The sequence below is a fragment of the Ambystoma mexicanum genome, chromosome 3p, assembly GCF_040938575.1.
Source record: "Ambystoma mexicanum isolate Mex_15411 chromosome 3p, UKY_AmexF1_1, whole genome shotgun sequence".
Classification (NCBI taxonomy): Eukaryota; Metazoa; Chordata; class Amphibia; order Caudata; family Ambystomatidae; genus Ambystoma; species Ambystoma mexicanum.
Window position 1 is genome coordinate 1,001,106,363 of NC_090925.1, and position 15,383 is coordinate 1,001,121,745.

The following is a 15,383-nucleotide window of genomic DNA, read 5'->3' on the forward strand; positions in this document are numbered from 1 at the left end:
GCCCAGAACACCACTGTCCCTTCTCTTCCTACTGGATCACTTCAAGTGTTCCAAAGAGGGGATCTTTCTCCTCAAATCAGAACAGCCCCCCTCTTGTGCATTGGTGCAGAACGATCCAATTACTCTATTTGTATCCGTATTTCATGTACTTCTAGTGCGCCTTTCGCCAAGATGCTTTGCAAAGATTAATGAATCGCTACAAATTTAGTAAAGATGACAAACAATAAAAGAGAGGAGAAAGAACAAGAGAAACCAACAAGAAAAGAAATGATACGATGATCCAATAAGCAGTCAAGTTGAGGGTCAAGTAAATCATATGTTGTTATAAGCGCCTCTTACGAGTTTGGTGGAACGGGAAGAAAGTGGAGGTAATTCAATTTACTCCGTGGAGGTAATTACTCCGGCGGAATTACCGGTTGGTAATACTGCTGATTTTTTTAGGTAATACCATCTGGTAATTCCTGCGAAAGTAATACTGCCAAAACAAACCAATTGGGATTTACACTTCCAAACTGCGACTTGTCATTCAGCGGTATTACAGCCGGAGGTAATACCTCCAGTGATAATACTGACAGACCAAGAGGCAGTAACAGCAATACCATTTAATGGTATTTCAGTGGTATTACTGCCGAAATACCACGAAATTCGTAATGAGCCCTAAAAACCCAGCCATCCCCCAACCCAAAAGTAAATTTTTGGTGAGGCACATATTAAAAAGATCTTTGTTTGTGCTGGAAAATGAATTGAGTCCTCCGTGCTACACACATCCCCCCGCCCACACCTTCCAATCGCTACCCCAATCTATGCAGGTGTTTCCCAGTAACCAATCTAGCCACGAATGAGTAGATCAATTGGCAAGCAAGTGAAGTGCTCAGATCCCATCAATACTGCACAGAGCACTCTCCCGAGTAAATGTGCGCTGACATATTTATCAGTCACTCTGTCAATCACACACCTTCAGATGTGTTCTTATAAAGCACCTGATCATGCTAGAGTCCATCCCCACATGGATCTTTGCCCAGGCTCGGACTGGCCTATAGGACAATAGGTACATGGCCGAACCAAAATCGCAAAATGCTGGTGTGGGTCCATTTTTGGGGTCAAAGTGGCCCACTTGTTTGACCAATCGGGCCAGTTTGATGAGTTCATGCACTATGCGGCTAGTAGTTTTGACCAGAGTTGCTGAATCAATATTCTTTAAAATGCACAATTTGCATCACATTTAATCGACAAACTCCCCCTTGGGTACTATTCAAACGGTGTCACAAAAGAAATGAATAGCCATTTGTAACTGTGGGACACTTTTTCATTGTTGCCCGAGATAATTTTATGGCCCAGTCCGACCCTGTCTTTGCCATGAAGGCAGGAGAGGTTGCTGGAGGCGGGCCAAAGAAGTCTGTGCTGTGAAGGAAAGGTTTTTTTTCAACCACAGAAGTCTATATAGAAGGTCACAGTGAAAAAGTTGTATTTATGATTTTAGGGCTTGCCCAGTTCCAATTATTGAAACAGAATAGGGGTAGAAATGCTTGCGTTGGTGATTGTGCTGTTGAATGCAGAGAAATTGCCCCTTGAAAACATATTGTGCAATGTAAAACGATATCACGTGATCATATTTTTCTACATGGCAGATATGACTCGATTGACAAATGGGATAGCACCAATTTATTTCCGATGAACTGAAACTAAATCAATCTGGTAAACAAACACTGCCATTGTTTTGCAACACTCATTACAAGGGAACCCGCCTTGCTGCCGACCTCATAACACCGTTCCTGCCGCCTGATATCCCGGTGCCACTGGGACATTACAAGTCGCGGTGGCCCAGGATATCAGGCGGTGGGAACTGTAAGTCCCAATTCCTGTGGAGTCGCAAAGGACTTCCATGAGAATCATGCATTTAGGGGGCGATACTCCAGCAGGACAGACCTGCCCGGAGATCCGACCCCTGTAGGCATTCGACCCCTGTAGGCATTCTCTTAGTCTGGGAGTCCGGAAATGGTGCCGTACGTTGCTACCTTATTTCCAGAGCGCCAGACTTAGAATGAGGCCCTTGTATCCAAAATCTCAATGTATTGATTTGATCATTTGTTTGTTATAGTACTGTTTTAGAGTTTACAGGCCAGCTATCGTAACCCTTATGTTGCTCGGCGTTGTAGGCTGGTCTGTATAAGCTGCTGCACAATGTTCACAGTTTCAAATCAGCAGATGGGCAAGGCGTCACTGGTGGTATGTGGGTGATAGAACTTAAAAGGTTAATATGATTGTTTATTATCAGAACCTAACATCCCACCTCTCTTTTTAAAAGGTATCGAACACTCTTCAGGCCGAAGTACAAGATCGGCTACAAGACCATTACCGAACTGGAGTGGAGGTGCTGCCCGGGATTTTCCGGAGAAGGTTGTCAAGACATTCCCACTCAACAGCCAGGCCTGTTGCCCCATTTTCCGGGTCCCAAGGTCCCCCCAGGATCAAAGAAGTTCCCAGGAGGCATGCTGCCCCCTGCCCATCCAAAACTGCACCCAGATGCATTCCCAGGAGGGCAGGTGCCACCAAAGAAAAGCAACTATGGTGAGTCCAACTTTGTGGAAATCTGTTTTCCTTCCTGCTTCCCTATTTACCCTCCCATTCTCTCTGCCCACACTGCCCCCAACCCTTACCCTTAGGATATATTCCCTTCATTACCCTATCCCCATCTTTACATCCTTCACCCCTGCTGTGAGGGGCAAGTCACAGAAAAGAAGTGGGAGAGGGAGAAGGCGTTTAACACACCCCAGCTATGCTCACATCACACTCGAAGCCAGATATCCGCAAACAGAGAGATGCCATAGCCCTCTGCAAGTACCCTTTGCTCACATGCAGCAGGTGCAGGCTGGGCTTGAGTCATTACCCCCTACCCCACCCCCCATAATCTCACAATTGCAAATCAGCTGAGAAATAAAGAGCTGCATGTCCAAGCAAGTGCTTACTTAACAAAAGTAAACCCGTCTTCACCAGTAACCACACAGATATGTGGTGTGTGAAGTGAAGATAATCCGTCAAAAATAATTCAAAGGAGAATACACAACCATCGGGTCTCCACGGTAAAGAGGCCCTCCTGTACCAGGTTGTCAGATCTTTGGATGAAGGGTGATCACGGCCGAGCTTGCTGAATCAGTTGGCCAACCGCCAGTTTCTCCATTGTGGCGTTCACAGAACCAGCAGCCCATCTTTTGGGAATCTTGAGCTCAAAGTCATTGGGGAGCGTTTGAAGCAGCTCCATGACAGTGGCGGGTGCAGAGGTGGGCGTGTCTGCTCCTGAATGGCTCCATCTGGACAGCACGCCTCAAAGGCTCCTCTTCATGGAGCGTCACCAGATGATCAGCACTAAAGCAATGACATTGCCCCTTTCCTGACATTTTGTCATTTTGTTTTGGGGAATTTGTCTCTCAGCCTGATCAGGTCTTTAGTGTCCAACCCCAGGCCTCGAGGGCCGGGATCCTGATGGTTTTTCAGGATATCCCTCATTAATATTCATGATGAAAAATGTGCACACATTTAGACTCGTTGTATGCACATTTTTCTCATGAATATTAATGAGTGGTATACTGAAAACCTGGCATGGATCAGGCCCTCAAGGCCTGGAGTTGGACAACATTGTGTGAGTCAAACACATTTCGTTGTACTCTCGGGTCGATGGCGGGTGTCACTGCTATCAGGACACTATTGCAGGGATTTGTGACAATCGATTCTCCTCAGATGGCCAGTTCTTGGTCTCTAGTGAATATCAGCTCACTCCACTAGTCGTCAACAGGTCAGAGAGCTATTTTGCACACACCTTGTGTACAATTACAGCAATGGATACAGCAGCTCGGAGCAAGGATTCTTATTCAAAGACAACACACCATTGAGGCTGGCACAGTTGTCATTTAAGATGGAATGGGATATGTTAAAGGCATGTTTACATACCCCTCAAACTAGACAATCTGGCCCCTTATATTTAGGTAGGCATTATTTTACTGAAGGATGGGCATCCTATCAATTTCTTGGTTTCGGACCACTCAAATTACAAGGACAACTTGGCCTGGCTTGGCAGTGCTGTATCCTTGTTCAAAGGTGAATTCTCTGCATAGCTTTGGTGACATATGGACCACAATCTGCTGTCTTAAGTATGATGCCTTGGATGTCGATTGCCTATATCCAGTGACCTATAGGTGTACAGTGGGCCAGGCTGAATGCCCTCAACTGGCACTGCAAGCTTACCAATGCTGCCAAGTTGTGCGATAGTAGGCTGGGGGCGCCAGTGCATCCATTGAGGGCTTGGGCTCTGGTGTGATGCCGGTACATCATAGTTTAGCCGTAGGGCATTTTGGCGGCCTACAGATATTTAGATTTAGGTGTGTCTGCAAGCTGTTTGTGGGAAGAGTGGTAACAACGCTGTGCTCCACCCATGGCAGCCACTGTAGTCCCTGTGGAGAGATGATATTAATTAGAGTCACCTAAAGTGAACAGTTCTAAGGGATTGTCCAATCAAGGAGAGATAGGTTCATATTGGTTTCAACTAGAAGATAATCAGAGATCGCAGCCATGAGATGGAAGGGTCCAGGATCCCTGGGATTACAACAAATGAGACAATGACAATTTGGCAAATAGGATGCGATAATCCTTTTGCTTTTCTGTGCCATGCTAAGCCGAGCCCTACTCTGTGTTCTGACACTCTCAAAGTATCTTGATGGTACTTTCTGTTTCCTATTAAGAACAACGAGTTCCATGGGATGTTAAACCAGGTTCCCCTCACGCATGACTCACCCATGTTATACAGGGTGTGGTGACAGCGAGGGCCACCTCTACGACGTGTGAGTTCCGCATCGAGCATCTACATAGCAGCCTGTGGAGAGCATTCTAAGGGATGCACTCTACTCCTTTCTCCATTTCCTGTTGGCCTCCTTCCAACGGGACCTTTGGCTGTAGGACTCCCAACAGAACTGGAGCCAAGGATCCTGGTGGTTGCCATTTTCAAGGTGGGTGATAACTTACTGGGCCTCTGCTGCCTGGTCAATAAAGATGTCCATGCCGCCATGAATGACAATCGACAGCATTGGCGATCGAGGGCTCGGCTCATCATCTGCTTTTGCAAGAGCCCTTCAGGCATTAATAAGCAATGTGGCCAGCTAGCTACAATTCTACCAATATCTTAGTATACAAGCTTACTTTCTTTATTTGTCCCTGAAAAACATAACCACATTTTCTGTGTACTGTTCATGTCTACTCATACTTCCCATTAGGGAGTGATATTTTGCCTTGCTGTCACAGATTAGAGGTGTGTGAGCTTTTAATATTAGAGGGCGGCATTTAAACTACCCAATCAGCCAGACTAGTAGGCAACATGCAGCCTTGCAGTGCCTGTCACACAGCTCTGGAAACATTATCTCCAGCTACCCTGAATATCATCTGCTTTATGTATGTTATTCTGGGTGCTGATTGAGCCAGAACCGAGCTTTGGAAGGCAACAGGGTGCTGTCCTTCAGTAGGGGTTGCATATATACATTGCATGGTTACGGGGCGGGGGGGGGTCAGTCCTGGAAACATAGTATTCATCGTCATATCATTAAGGGTAGTAGGGAATGGTTCACATTTACAGTTAGTGGGCAACCTTACAAAAAGAAGGAAGAGTGGACCCAGCAGGTGGCAGCAGGGGAATACTGAGAGCTGTGTGTGAGTTTTGGGTGTACAGATGTAGCCTACAGGTGTGGAGAAATTGCTCCTTGAAGAGGAGAAGTAATTTAATTTCTTTTCCAAATCGCATGATGGTGGTGGAAAGTCTGATGATCGGTTCTACAGTCTGGGGGCGTAGGCTGGGACGCTCTTTTGCCAGTGCTTTCTTTTCTAAACCTCTGCTGCTCTAGCCTTGCCAGATGATAAATGCTTCTGGCAGTAGCCAGGGAAGTTCAAAGAGATCTGTGATGTTGCAGGAAGCAGCAGAAGTGCTCAGATGGTGATGGGTAGACTGGTTGGGCAGATTGTTTCCTCCATACAGGTAGGATATTAGCAAGGCAGATATGATATGGAGTGTCCGAAGATGATATCTGGTGGGAACTGTATGATTTGCTCTAGGGAGGATGGCTTGTACCATGCTCTCTGAATTTTGTTCGCTATGCGTTTTTTGAAGCAGTGGCTGTCTTTATGGAATATCCGATACGTGGCATAGACTTTCAGCTGCGGGATGAAGCCTTTGGCCTTCCTGGTAGATTATCCTGGATGTGTGGCTGCTTTGTGCTGCTAGTAAGGAGAAGGAACATCTTCTTGGTGGGGGTTCATGTCAGTCAGGGGGATTGGCAGGTCTTGAGTTGGTGAATGTATTCAAACAGTTATATTTCCAGCTAGTTGTGAATCAACTGAGTAATGTTGGATGTGGATGTTGTGGCTGGCAAGGAGAATTCCAAGGCTCTACATGCAGAGCTTGTAGATCATGGGTGAGAGGATGTAGCCACGTGGGCCCTACAGGTGACGGGTAGAGGTGGTGATCTGTTGGCACTCACCAGCACAAACTGATGGCTGTCTTCTAGCTAATGGGCGAACTAGTGGAGGAAATTCTCTTCGGTTCGCATGTGGTTATGAAGCTTGTTGATGAGGGCTTGATTGTTTACTGTGCTGAAGGCTCCAGAGAGATTATGGAGTTACAGGAGACAAGGGTATCTATCATTGACGATGCAGAATTCATTGTCCACCTATGCTGAAGGCTCCAGAGAGATTATGGAGTTACAGGAGACAAGGGTATCTATCATTGACGATGCAGAATTCATTGTCCACCTATGCTGAAGGCTCCAGAGATATTAAGGAGATACAGGAGGCAAGGTTATCTATCATTGACGATGCAGAATTCATAGTCCACCGCTTGGATGCAGTCTGTTTACATGCTGCATCTATGTCCAAAGCCTGATTGATAGCTCTCTGCACGTGGCTGTTTGCTTGAAGTTGGGGGAGTATAACTCTTTCAAGGATTTTCCTAGGAAAGGAAGGTGGCTGATGGGATGGAATTAGGGTCATCACAACCCAGTGCTGTTATATTGAGTGGGGAGTTGGATAGTGGAGAAGGTGCTCTGAGTGAGGAATCATTGATGGTTCCCGGGATGTGGTGTGGTCTTACTTGGGCTGAGTCGTGACTTCTTCTGAGTAGCATGTGGTTTGAGGGATGCTAAGGTCTTTGTCAGGTGTTCGAAGGAGAGAGTTTTGAATTAAGTCTATGTCATCGCTTTGCGTGGTGCGATCTGAAGGGCATTGTTTTCTTTGGCGATAGAATCTATGTTTTGGTGCATCTTGTTGATGTTGATCACGAAGAAGTTGTTGCTAGTAGTGGACCTCCTGATGGATCCTGGAGTGTGTTATGTGAGGGTAGGAGATGGCTCATGCACCCTCTCCTAATGCATAGGTAGCTAAAGGGTGGAAAAGGCAGACCTTGATACAACCCCAGGACCTACACCTTACCTCACATGGCTCAAGGCTTCACCTTGATGTCACCTTGCAGATGGCGCCCTCTACCATAATAAGATAACCAAATCTAGAAATGTCTGCTCCAGGTGGAATTCCAGGATTAGAATAGGCTGCTGGTAGCTTGGAAAAACCAAATAGCAAATGGGGCAGCGGCAAAGCAAGACCCAGCCCTCAGCAGAGGTCAAAAGGAGCCCAGAGAAAGGGGAAAGACCATTAACTAGCTTTATATGGATCCCTTACCCGGGCACACCAAACTGGCAAGTCGGGCTATTGAAGCAGAACGAAATGTGTCCTCGAACACGGTTCTGGCATTCACCAGGACTGCGAACTGTTCATTCTTCCATCTCATCCCAGTCAAAGAAAGTGGATCGATCTACACCTGCAGCCTAATGAGAGAACCTGGAACACTAGGATAGCCCAATGTATAATGCATTTCCGTGCAGACCTATGTCTATACGTGCATATATCTAACTGGTTTGAACCACGGTAGAGGCAAGTCATTTTTATTTATACTTCAACATTTGATATAAGGGTAGCATTGAGTTGGCTATGAAAAGGCTGAAACCTATAACCCAGTGGCAACCTAAGCAGGTTATTATTAATATTGCTACATGTGCCATGTGCACTTGCCCCTTCGAATTCACTCTATTCTGGGGGAAACAGGGGTTACGCATGTGGCACTGCAATCTATCTAAGTGAGGACTTTCATTCCTTAATAGCTTGCATTGCTCCTCACCATCTTCTATGTGGGGAGATATGAGTGCCCTTTGATTGACACTACTCTCTGTTAATCTGAGCTTCCTTTGATTGACACTACTCTCTGTTAATCTGAGCTTCCTTTGATTGACACTACTCTCTGTTAATCTGAGCTTCCTTTGATTGACAATGCTCTCTGTTCATTTCACTAGAAGGCAGTGCCGAGAAATACCAAACTTTTCTGATCATTCATAAACACCTCAGTTTGCAACAATTGACCAACATTTATGTGCTTAATGAAAGTTCATTTGCATTTTCCCAATTCCATCCAATGCATCTTCATAAACAAACTTTTTTATCTTCTACAGGAAAGAAAATGCCAGGAATCTTTGGAGAAAGGTTGGATCGTGTGGAGGAAGATGTGAGACGCCTCTCTCAATCCTACGACAGCCTGCACAACATGGTGAATGGCATGGGCGACCACCTCCGCCTCGCTATTCAAGAAGATACCAGCAAGATGATTGGGTCCTTAGTGAACAGCCCGAGCGTGCCAGATTCCAGTGTGGGCTTCGGGGTCATCCCAGATGGGATAGTGGATAGGCCAGAGAAAGACACCATTGCATACCCAGCAGTTGGGGACATCATGGGAAGAGTCACTGAGGTGAACAACCTCCTCAAAACCAAGACAGATCTACTAGATGAGGTCCATGGTATGGTCCTGGACCATGATGGTAGACTCAAGCACCTTCTTGAAGCAGCCAAGCCATCCCCTTTGACCTCAATTGAAATGCTGGAGGAGTACATTGAGAGCAAGTTGGCCAGTGTAAGGGCAGAGATGCTGGATGGCTTTGAGAAGAAACTGCTCAATATACAGAGTACATGCGATTTCCGAATCAAAGAGGTGCAACAACAGTGCGAGGAAGAAAAGGCTGCCAACCTGAGGCTTCAGCAATCGCTGGATGGAAAGGAGCTACAGATGAAGAAGGACATCAGCCACTTGGAAAGCCAGATTCAGGGTCTGACTGTGGTCGAGAGTTGCTGCAGCAACATCAACTACCTCACAGAGCGCCTCGACAATTTAGAAAAGGGTATCCATGGGGTTTCCGATTCACAGAAGCACCTGAACTCCAGACTGGAGAATGAGCTATCCCAATTCTCTGCAGTGACCCTTGAGAACTTCTTCAATGGTCGCTTTGAGGATATGGAGGCCAAGATAAATGCCACAGAACGGGAGGTTGATGGACGATGCCACGAGGTGGAGGACAGCATTAGGGGCTTAATGGGATTGGAGGTGGATGGCATCAAAACCTCCTTTGACGACAAAATGAGAACTTTGGAGGAGAGGTTTGTCACTATTTTTGGCGAGCTCACCAATGTCAGCATGCCAGTGACCATGGATGGCGTGGTCATGCCCATGGTAGAGAATGAGCTTGCAACCATGAAGAAGCAGGCCAATGATGGGATAGAGGTGCTTCAAAACAGGCTGACCACGCTGGAGAGTGTCTGCTCTCAGGACTGTGCCACCACAACCTCTACTGGCATGGATGCATTCAGGACAGATCTTGAGGACTGTCAGAGCAAGACGCAGGATCTCCTCCTCAAACTGGACATCCACTCAGACCTTCTGAGAAAGCTGAATATGACCATGCTGGAGTTCCAGAGGCAGAGGGAGGAGGAGGCGTCTAATGCCCTTCAGGGGGAAATCACCCTGCTCAAAATTAACCTCAGCACCGTTAGCAAATCACTTACTGGCCTGAAGGACTCTGTCACACAGTATTCGGACACAGTGGTGCATGTCAATTCATCCTTAGAAGAGCGGGACCGCCAAATCACAGACGAGGTCCACTCCATTCAAGAGAAAGTTCAAGATCAAGGGTCACAGCTGCGATTCAGTAACCGGCATGTTCTGGACCTCCGTGGGGATCTTGAAAGGCTCAAAACTCGGATCTTGACTGATTTGGGAAATTGCAAACATGTGGCTCACGACCTCCAGAAAGAGGTGATCCGATTTGATAACCGAGTTGGCCAAGTGGAGAACATGTGCGGACAACTCGGTGCGGTAACAGGAAGCCTAGACGTCATCAAAGATGAACTGGAGAAGCACACTGGTGGCCTATGGGGTTACATGGACCACTTGAATGGGACCTTATCAGCCCACACACAGGAGATCGTTTCTCTCAAGGACAATCTGCTTGACTGTCAGGCCAAGGTAACAGAGCTTGCAGAGCATATAAGTTTGCCAGCCACCGCAAACAGGAAGAAGCGCTGACTTGGGTCAAAAATCCAAAGAAACAAAAATTAACTTATACATAAATAAATATATATATATATTAAAGAGAGACTGCCATGTGACAACGTTTTTTTTAAAGAAAAATATAAATTAAATCTGCTACGTTTCCTGGATCTATTTTCATATCCGAAATTTATTTGTTGAGCAAGAACGAGATAAGCAGTGATGTTGACTTGACTGTGAAGTGTGTGTTTTTAGGAAGATGTAATTCCTTACTGGGTTTCCAGATGCTAAAGCTGAACATCGACATTGCCAACAGTCATAGGCACACGCTTAGACCCCTATGGTGGCATAGAACTACGCAAAAATTACAACATAACCTAATAAGTGTTCTGTACCTGTCTGATCTCCTTTTGAAGAGCAAATGTGTCTAGTAGTTCCATTACATCTCAATTGTTTGGAGAACTAAACGCAAGCTGTTAGAACTGGATGGCATGAGTTGCGCGGTATCTCATCAGAACACAATTGGAAGTGCAGGTGATTGATTGCAGCGGCGCACGCTTGTGGAAGGCCTCCACTCATAGACAAGTATGCCCACCATGCTCCAACCTTGTCATATCAGGATTTGTTCCCGGCCTTCCTTTGATCCAATATATACATATATACTAAGAACTCGAAATCTCAAAGAGAAATGCGAATATTTGGACGACTTTCCGTCATTAGACAGCTCAAGTCTTGATGATCTTTATAGAGGTTCTCGCGCTCCACTGGATGGACCTGTCCCCTTTTCTGTCTCGTGCGTACATCATCTCCTTTGTTGGCCGTGTCTTTTTTGTTATCTAGGCAGCATTCTATGGCTCATGTATCAGTTTTGCAGCCTTCCCCTTGTTGGATCTTGTATCATGCTTCATATTTTATTAGTGTAGTTTTATGACCCTCTTGTTACTCTTGTGATACCTCCTGTTGACGCTTGTCACTATCACTGGATTTCATCACCAAGTTTGGCTGTTGCTTGGTTTATGGTCTCCAGTTCATGTGTCCCTTATTGGGGTGACTTTTGATTCCGTCTTGGATTCTCCCCCCATGATTTCTCCTGTTCCCCTGGTATTACCCCGTTTTCTTCTATGACTGCCCATCTGTCAACTGCTGTTACTTCTGTTATTGTTTCATGCTATGCTTGTTGGTGTGACTTGCCCTATTTGGTGTATTATCTTCTTGGCGACCTGCATTCCTCTTTCTGGATTGTTTCTCCTTCATAGCGGACATTCTCTTCACTGGCCCTTGTCCCATTTGTTGGCACTAAATCTCTCATTGACTCATGTTCTGCTCATTTACGCTTCTTTCTCTCATTCGCTTTTGGTCCCCTCATTGACTTATTTTCCTCAGTGATGATTCTTCCTGTAAGTTTCTCTTTTCCACTCATTGGCGCTTGTGAATCTCAATTAATTATTTCTGTAATTCGCTCATCATAGCCTCATTAGGTGGTATGTTCCTCATTTACTCTTGCTTGCCCCATTGGACTGCTTTCCTTTGTTAGCCTGTGCACCCCTTTTTTTCTTCTGTTTCCATCCTTGGCTGGTATTCCCTTCGCTGGCTATGATTTCCCGTGTTGGCAAATGTTCTCCTCATGCGCTCTTCTTGACATTTGTGACTCTTCTCCACGTTGGTTTGTGTTTGCTTCAGTCCTTGGCCCATCTTCCCCTCATTGGCATTTGTTGCCCTTGGTGGCTCATGTTCCCATTGTTTAGTGTTCCTCCTCTCATTGATTCTTCTTCCCTTTATTGTCTGCTCTTGTCCCTCTTCTTCTCCCGATTGACTAGAGTGTTCGTCAAATGTTCTTGTTTCTATGATGGATCTTGCTGTTTTCCCTATAGCAACTCTTCTCATTCAATGTTCTCCTATAAGGAACTAGTTGGATCTCAAAGCTCCAATGGTCTAATATTAGGCTGTGTTTAGAGTGATGCACATGACTTCCCATGGAGCGAGGTCATCTGTATAAGAAGTAAACGATTCTCTCAGAAATGGCTTAAAGGGTTTGCACAGATGTGCATGGAACAGCACATATGTGAGGGCAACCCATTTAAGAACAAAGCTGTGACATTAAAGCCAAATCTGTCACCGCATTAACCCCTTTCTAGCCAGACCAACCAAGCACTCTTTTCCCAATTTCAAGACTATGTCATACTTGCCATGATAAACAATAAGGGGCTTGTAATACATCAATGGCGTAGCAATCTTATATTCTGATGTTACCTGATCGATAAGGGCCTTGATTTCAAGGGAACAACCATCATTATGGTCAACAGGTTTTGAAGTAGCTGAATAAAAAATGTTTTTGTTTGTTTATATTTCTTGTTATTTTGTATATTCGTTGATGACAACAATGACCTCATTTCTCAAGATTTCTTGTTTGTTAACGGCAAGAGTGGGTTACGGAATATTTGCTTTAACACAAGGGCCTTAACCAAAAGGAATCCTGATCTGCTGTCATAACTAATGCTGTATATTAACGCGCAGATCTTCTCTCTGGGGCAATCTGCCCTGTCTGGTTGAAGAGACTCCAACGTGACCAACATTCTGAAGACTTGATCTTTCATTTTATTTTGTTTGTTTCTATATGTTTTCACCGTTTGTTTATTCTTGTTGATTTCACATATTAAATAATGATTTGTTGCCATGTTTCTACTTCTGGACACTATCTATTTTTCCAAACCATGGAAGATTTGGAAGGATATACAAGTTTTTTCACATTTTCTCTGCAAACATGATGATAAAGGTTGGTATTGATTTTGATTAACTCATTAGATTCAAGTTGTATTGTGGGGCAAACCAGACCAGCAGGCAGTCAGAGTGCTGTTCCGTTAGGCTAGGATAAGGTGGCTAATTCTTACAGGAAAAATACAGGATATATCATCTCAAACAGCTGGAAGAGACCGTAGAGGTGCAGGAAGTATGGTAGAAAGATCTTGTAAAAGAGGACAGAAAATCCAGAGGCGCAATGAAGTGAAAAAAGGATGCTGAACAGTTCGATTTTGGGATGCAGATGAGAATACTATGTTAAAAAAAGGACAGTTTCAAAAGGGATTGATGCCACGGGGCACAAGGTAATAACCCCCTACGGTCTCCACAGTGATCGCTCCCGCTGTGACCATTTGGAACTTACAATTAACAAGGACAGGTTGGAATGAGCAATGCCAGGGGTATGGAAGCAGACAGTAGGAAGCACAGCAGACCGTTCCCACTGTGGGATGAGTCGCCTCTAGAAGGGTTGTCCAACTCCAAGCCTCGAGGGCTGGATCCATGTTGGGTTTTCAGGATACCCCTCATTAATATTCATGAGATGAATTTACATACAATGATTATAAATGTATGCACATTTTTCCTCATGAATATTAAGGGTAATCCTGAAAACCCGTCAGGATCCCAGCCCTCGAGGCCTGGACATCGACAACCCTCCTTTCTCTTTCAGAAAGTGAAAGGGCCTGTAAAGCTGGAGGCTAAAATGCTGCAGCACAGGCCTGCTGCATCACACAGTCAGACCAGGTGCCTAATGAGTGTAAGGATAGGTGACAAGGTGCTTTGAGTGAACTCCAGCCAGGAGACCCCCTAGTGGCAGCCAGCCTCCTCTTCCTCTTCCACCCTGAATAGCCCATTCTCTGAAGGTACCTTAGATAAGGGGGATTGAGGACACCCTTAAGCGAGCATGCGCCTCCATTTGTAGGCCCAAGGGATGTGCAGTGAACCTGGTCACCTAATTGCTTCAGCAATCTACTCAAAGCCTCATTGCTTTTGATGTGGTGCTGAGAGTAGCATGCCCCTCCAGGTGCAAAGCATGGACCTGGCAAGTTTTGGCATCTCAAGAGCTCATACCAAATGTTTATTATTGCTGTAACCATGATCTACAAATGTTCTAACACTATCAGAAGTCCTGACCAACGAAGCTTATGAAACCCGTACTGCCTTTGATCTCAGAGAAGGACCGACCTACCGTAGTGGGACCCCTTGCAAATTGTAAATGACACTCCTGCAATGCCCTTTTGTCTGGCGTTCCAAAATCATCATCACAAACATTATTTCGGTTAATCAACCGTAAAGGTACATATAAATAGTTTGAACAAGATGATAGGGCAATCATTTAATGAAAACTTTTTTTACTTCAATGCAGCCATCCTGTCACGATGTGTGTAAAATACATTACAATAGCTCTAAAATCCAAGATCAAAAAATTGACAAACGAAATACATGTCCTTAACATGATTGAACCAATAGTTAAAACATTAATAAAATGACCAGAGGAGAGTCAACAGCTCGTAACCTCGCTTTTCATAACCAAAATTATCTCAAATGGTAGCTGACTTTTGGGCTAAGGACCTGGCATCCATGTTCTACGCATATAATGTGCAGTTGCTCTAACAACATGGATGTCCAGGCATTGGCCCAAAAATCTCACAGCATTGACTGCTTGCCGAATTTTATCAGTTTTCCAAAGTGGGATCAGGTACATTTTTCTCAGAGCAGCAGACCTACTACAAAATAATACAAAATGCATTATTGTGTCATTGCCCTCCTTGCAGAGTGGACAAACAGTCATATTACAACGTAACTGATGCGACCGGGAGCGTTCCCAATCGAAAACTTAGATACAGAGCCTTTTCGTAGGGAGGAAACATCAAATCCAAATATAGTTTATAACACGCTGCGTGACTCGATTCAAGGTAACCAGGGCCCAGTTTTAAGAATGCAGCGTCCACCAACAGGGTTTCATTACCGCCCTGCTTGATCCTGTCTTTTATTGGCACAATCGTGGAGGGCCTTACACCTGTGGGGTCAACCATACCTCCAACAGACCAATGTCCTGAAGAGTCAGCTTGACATGAGAGGCCCATTGTATATGTTTGCCACCCATTATAGCTAGGAGATGGAGTGCTGCCTTCAGTTATCTCTCAAGACTGCACTGCCTCCATAAACTGGCCCAAAAAAGGCCTGGTCT

General features: G+C 45.2%; 1 protein-coding gene across 2 annotated transcripts in view; it reads left to right on the forward strand.

The window, feature by feature from the left end:
* EMILIN3 (elastin microfibril interfacer 3) overlaps positions 1-13,074 on the forward strand; it is a 128,321-nt gene extending 115,247 nt beyond the window's left edge. For both annotated transcript variants that reach the window (XM_069652296.1, XM_069652297.1), the window contains exons 3-4: positions 2,306-2,568; positions 8,532-13,074. In XM_069652296.1, the coding sequence (XP_069508397.1) occupies positions 2,306-2,568; positions 8,532-10,432 (2,164 nt within the window). In that variant the 3' untranslated portion in view covers positions 10,433-13,074. The remainder of the gene's footprint in view (positions 1-2,305; positions 2,569-8,531) is intronic.
* The last annotated feature ends 2,309 nt before the right edge of the window (positions 13,075-15,383 follow it).